Source organism: Camelina sativa, chromosome 8 (assembly GCF_000633955.1).
Source record: "Camelina sativa cultivar DH55 chromosome 8, Cs, whole genome shotgun sequence".
In the NCBI taxonomy this organism is placed as follows: Eukaryota; Viridiplantae; Streptophyta; class Magnoliopsida; order Brassicales; family Brassicaceae; genus Camelina; species Camelina sativa.
Genome location: NC_025692.1, coordinates 11,600,168 through 11,605,820, shown reverse-complemented (window position 1 = coordinate 11,605,820; position 5,653 = coordinate 11,600,168). Strand labels below are relative to the sequence as shown.

The following is a 5,653-nucleotide window of genomic DNA, read 5'->3' as shown; positions in this document are numbered from 1 at the left end:
ACCATTGGGGTCAGGGTTATGTAGACTGTTGGGTCACAGGGATGTGCGGTCTGTTGCAGTAGTTACACCAAAATCCTTGGCTAGCGATGTTCAATCCGGCTAGAAGAATGTGGGGGCCGTGGTGATGGTTGCACAGAGGTCCTTAGAGGATGGATGGTGTTGCGGGATTCGAGGACGAATCCTTGTTGGTGGGGGTGAATTGTAACATCCGCGAACCGGAATCCCGGTTTGGGATGTGCATCGATCGAAGCAAGTATTATGTCGATCAATGCAAGGCCAGTTTGGTCGAGAAACAAGTAAGGTAAACGTTGCGTTTTGGGGTTAGAAAAACCCTGGAACCGAGTATTAAAGTAGGAACTCGAGGGTTTGGCCGAGTTTGGCCGATTTTGTAGAAAAAGGAAGAGAGAAAGAAGTTCTTAAGCGTTCTTGAGAGTTTTGAGAGATTTGTGGCTGTTCCTATAGAGATCTGTAGCTAGGATCGTTGTTGGAGTTTGTTAGGTGTGTAGATCTGCTTGTTTGAGGGTTCAAATCTTCTTGGCAAAGGTGAGTGCATGACCATGGCTTATCTAAGCTTGAGATTTCTCTGATTTGCTTGTTTATGTGTTTATTTGGCTTGTTAGAACGTTGTTGAGTCGCAAGAGGCTTTGGGAAGCTTCTATGTGGTGTCGTTTTGTGTATTTTGGTGGTTTAGGGACGGAGATCCTGCGACTGTGAGAAGCTTTGGGGAAAAACGATGCTCGCCATGTGCATCGGTCGATGCAGTTTGTGTGTCGGTCGATGCAATGCGAGGACGGCGCGGTTTGACCTAGGATCATCGCTCGATTTCATTTGGAGTCGTCGGTCAATGCAATTATGGATTTTGTGTAATATCGAGCATGCGTCGGTCGATGCAGTGTGAGTGTCGGTCGATGAAAGTAAACCTTGCATCGGTCGATGCACGCTTGTGTCGAACGTTGTGACCCTAGTTGGTGTCGGTCGATGCATGGGTTGGTGTCGGTCGATGTAGTTGTCTGGTTTGTTATTTTGTTATTGATTGCTGTTTGATGGTTAGAGATATCTCAATTGCTTGTGTGTATAACCCAGTTGATGGGTGGATTTCCTCAGTGAGTGTTTATAAAATACTCACGCATCTCATATGTGTTGTGGTGCAGGTAAAGGCAAAGTGTGATCATGAATTAAGGTGATGAAGAGAAAGATGTTCTAGTGGCTCGTTGTTTGATTTCCTCAGCTGGTTTCATGTTTTAAGACTCTGTTGGATTGAATTATTGGTTATTGGTTTATTATTTATTGGTTATTGGGTTAATGGTATTGTGTTGGTTATGTTCTGTTGTTTGGTTATTTGAGGTTAGGTGGCTAGTGGGTATGAGACCACTAGTTAATTAGTTAATTATTATTAAAAAAACGGGTTGGGTCGTTTCAGACACTACGATGAAAACTTTAATAAGGTGGTCCGGTCGAGGTTTGGAGGTGTAATGACCGCGAACCGAAATCTCATTTTTGAGTGTGCATCGATCGATGCAGGTTGTGCATCGGTCGACCGATGCAAGGTTCGTTTTTGTGGGACAAGTTGAGTTAAAAGCACGTGTTGCTGCGTTCTGGATTTGGGAAATCCATTAGGTCGGCTATAAAAGGAGAATACTTGACGTTTTGGAGATTTCTAGCCGACTCTAGTGAGATCTGTCTGTTGTTAATGTTTGGATTTGCATGTCTTAGATAGATTATGTGAGTTAGTCGATTGAGTGTGACATGGAGTCCTAGAAAATCCTCTGCAAGCATTCAATGAGATTCTATGATAAGTTGTATTTTTGTGTATGGTTTTGGATTGTTTTCTTAGCCTTCTGTTCATGGTAGTTCAGATGTTTAGAGGTGGTGTTGTCGCTGGTAATGGATGCGGACGTGGTCGTGGACGCAGTTGTTATCGCGGTAGGGGCAGAGGCCCATTTGTTAATGACACCGTGGACCAAAGTGTGATAGTCGAGGGCGTCGGCGAGTCATAGGTATTCCAGGAGGGGTACGTGAGTGTGGTCGGTGGGGGTGCCTATGGGGGCAGTAGGCGCTGGTGGAGCCAGCATGGGTGGTGTCGGTGTCAGGTTTGCCGGTGGTGCTGGACTTCCGAGTGCAGGGTTCGTAGTAGGTGGAATCCTTGGTGATATATTAACATAGCGGGCTTGTTGGCGCAGTTGTTGGAGGTGGTTGCCGGGAGTTGCAGCAGTCAGTGGCTGCAGGTGCAGGAGCTCATTCTCCGTATGTCAACATGCTTAAGGAGATGGGTAGGATAGGTATAGAGCGTTTCTCGGGTGGTACCAACCCTACTATGGTTGATGCGTGGAGGAAAAGTCTGGAACGCAACTTCCAGTCACTCAGAAGTCATGAGGAGTATCAGGTGGCCATAAAGGTCCACCACCTCGCAGACGATGTTCACTTATGGTGTAGATCAGTGGGGCGCAGGAGGGCACAAAGTGAGATGACTTGGGTTGATTTAGTGGAGGAGTTCAACCGCAAGTATTTACCTCGAGAGGCACTAGACCGTCTGGAGGTGCAATTTCTGTAGTTATCTTAGGGGACTCGGTCGGTTAGTGAGATCGATGTGGATTTCAGTTGACTTCTGGTGTATGGGGACCGAGCAATGGAGTCTGAAGATTCTCAGGTTAGGAGGTTCATGACGGTGCTTCGTGATGACTTGGGGGTCCATTGCAGAAGGCGGAGTTACACAACGAAAGCGGACACATGCCGTGATGGTCAGTCCAGCAGTTCAGCTGAGAAGGGCTCTGCATCATGGAGGTTCTAGCAAGGGCGACAAGCCTACGCAGGGAACCAAGAGGAAGTGGGAGGCTACGCACAGGCCGAGGGTGTGGGATGCTTCTGACGCGTTAGCTTAGATCACAAGGTTGCAAGCTGTCCACAAAGGAGTGGTTCGACGACAGCTGAGACGGCAGCTCAAGTGTGTTACCATTGCAAGAAGCATGGTCACATCAAGCCCAAGTGTCCCAAATTGCAGCATATGGCTGTGGCAGCGGTGCAACATGGAGTGTAGCCGGGAGTGCAGCCAATGGCACATATTGAGCAGGCACCGCGGGTGTACTCGACTGTGGAGATGGGTGGAACTAGTGCTGACGCGATCATAGGTATAACTTTGAAGACTAAGACATAGTGAATTGCAATATTTCAGAGTTTTTCAAATGTTTGGCAGAAAGTGTTAGGTTTCTTAGCACATGAGATTTGTGTAGGGACCTTATTAGTGGTCGGGTTTAGGTCCCACATCATGTTTGATTCTGGAGAAACCCATTGCTTCATTACCCTGGAGTGCGCCGAGAGCGCCAATATCAGAGGAGATCCCAGAGATTGAACGGGAGTTGTCATAGTTGCGGGAGTTGATTTTCTGAGTGTCCTTAGACGGATGATGGGTGTGGATATTCAGATCTTGGGGGAGTTAAGGCCAGTGGATTGTCGTCGGGGTAGAGTGGTGTTTGAGCGTCCAAAAGGGAAGTTTTTATTTGAGGGAGTGAGACCGACTTCGGGGAGTCTCATGATATCGGCCATGCATGCTGGGAAGATAATCGAGAAGGGGCGTGAGACCTATCTAGTTACAATCTTGATGTTGGAGTCAGTGGGACAGTCTACGGTTGGCGGTATTAAGGTTTTTGAGGAGTTTGAGGATGTGTTCCATTCGTTGCAGGAGTTACCACCATCTCGGTCTAATCCTTTCACGATTGAAGTGGAACCAGAGACTATGTCATTATCCAAGGCGCCTTAATGGATGGCTCCAGTAGAGATGGTAGAGCTAAAGAAGCAGTTGGAGGATCTTTTGAGCAATGATTCATTCATCCTAGCTTTTCACCGTGAGGAGCGCCGATATTGTCTGATTAGAAGAAGGACAGGAGTTTCCGCTTGTCCATTGATTATCTGGATTTGCACCGGGTCACTGTGAAGAACAAGTACCCTCTTTCCAGGATCGATGAGTTGTTGGATCAACTGAGAGGTGCTACTTGTTTCTCCAAGATTGATCTGGTGTCGGGATATCTCCATATTCTGGTAGTTGAGGGAAATGTGAGGAAAACTGCTTTCAGGATGAGGTATGGGCATTAAGAGTTCTTGGTGATGCCTTTTCGGTTGACTAACGCACCAGCGGCAGCAGTGTTCATGAGGTTGATAAACATTGTGTTACAAGAGTTTTTGGATGTGTATGTTATCATCTTCATTGATGATATTCTGGTGTAGTCTAAGAGTCCTGACGAGCATATAGTACACTTGAGAGCAGTGTTGGGGAAGCTGCTATAGCAAAAGCTGTATGCCAAGTTGAGCAAGTGCAGTTTCTGGCAGAGAGAGATGGGTTTTCTGGGTCACATTGTGTCTGTAGAGGGAGTTTTTGTAGATCTAGAGAAGATTCAGGCCATCATGGATTAGCCTACACTCCCGAATACTACGGAGAACAGGAGTTTCCTTGTTTTAGCGGGTTACTACAAGAGCTTCATGAAGGATTTCGCAAGCAAGGCGTGACCAATGACTAAGTTGACATGGAATGATGTTTTGTTTGTTTGGTCACGGGAGTGTGGAGAGGGTTTCGCAAGCCTGAAGGAGATGTTGACTACTACGCCAGTGTTGGCATTGCCAGAGCAGGGTGAGCCCTATGTGGTTTTTATAGACGCTTCCAGAGTTGGCTTGGAGTCCGTGTGTATTGATGCAGCATGGGAAGGTTATTGCCTACGCTTCACGGCAGTTGCGGAACCATGAGGACAAATATCCTACTCATGACTTGGAGATGGTTGTTGTAGTTTTCTCCCTGAAGATTTGGCGGTCTTATCTTTATGGTGGGAAGGTAAAGGTGTTTACATATCATAAAAGCCTGAAGTAAATTTCCACTCTGCCAGAGCTGAATTTGAGGCTGAGGCACTGGATGGAGTTGGTGGCAGATTATGATCTGGAGATAGCTTACCACCCTGGTAAGGCTAACTTGGTTGCAAATGCGCTGAGTCAAAAGTGGGCGGCTTTGGCTCAGGAGCAAGATATTCAGACTTGGATGGGAGAGATACGCATTGAGGTTGTCTGCTGTCTCTCAGGAGTCGTTGGTTTGGAGGCGGCTAATCAAAGCACATATTCTGAGTAGAGTGCAGTTGACTCAGGAGAAGGATGTGGGGCTGGTAAAATGCCTCTAGAGATGTTGATTCGGAGTATCAGGTCTCTGCCAATGGTATCATTCTTCTGTACGGTCGGATCTGTGTGGCCAAAGATGAGGAGTTAAGGCAGGAGATCATGAGGGAGACTCATCTGAGCATGTTCTCTATTCATCCTGAAATGACTAAGATGTATCGTGACCTCAAATGATCACTCGGTCAGGATGAAGAAGGATATAGCTAATTGGGTTGCAAAGTGCGATGTCTGCCAGTGTCTTGGACCTGTAATGCGATTTGGGTCATTGTGGATCGGTTGACTAAATCTATCACATTTTATGGCCATTAAGAAGATTGATGGAGCAACGGTTTTGGCTAAGAAATATGTGAGGGAGATAGTCAGATTGCACGGGGTGCCGGCAAGTATCGTGTCTGATATGGATTCCAAGTTCACTTTGGTGTTTTGGAGGGTGTTTCAGGCAGATATGGGCACACAAGTGCATATGAGTACAACCTATCATCCTAAGATAGATGGTCAGTAGGAT

The 5,653-nt window shown here is 46.8% G+C and overlaps 1 protein-coding gene across 1 annotated transcript; it reads left to right on the top strand.

Annotated features, from left to right (window-relative positions):
• On the top strand, positions 4,501-5,322 carry LOC109125916. Its single transcript, XM_019228717.1, has 3 exons — positions 4,501-4,632; positions 4,685-4,816; positions 5,176-5,322. Exons 1-3 carry the CDS (start codon positions 4,501-4,503, stop codon positions 5,320-5,322), a joined length of 411 nt encoding a protein of 136 aa, XP_019084262.1.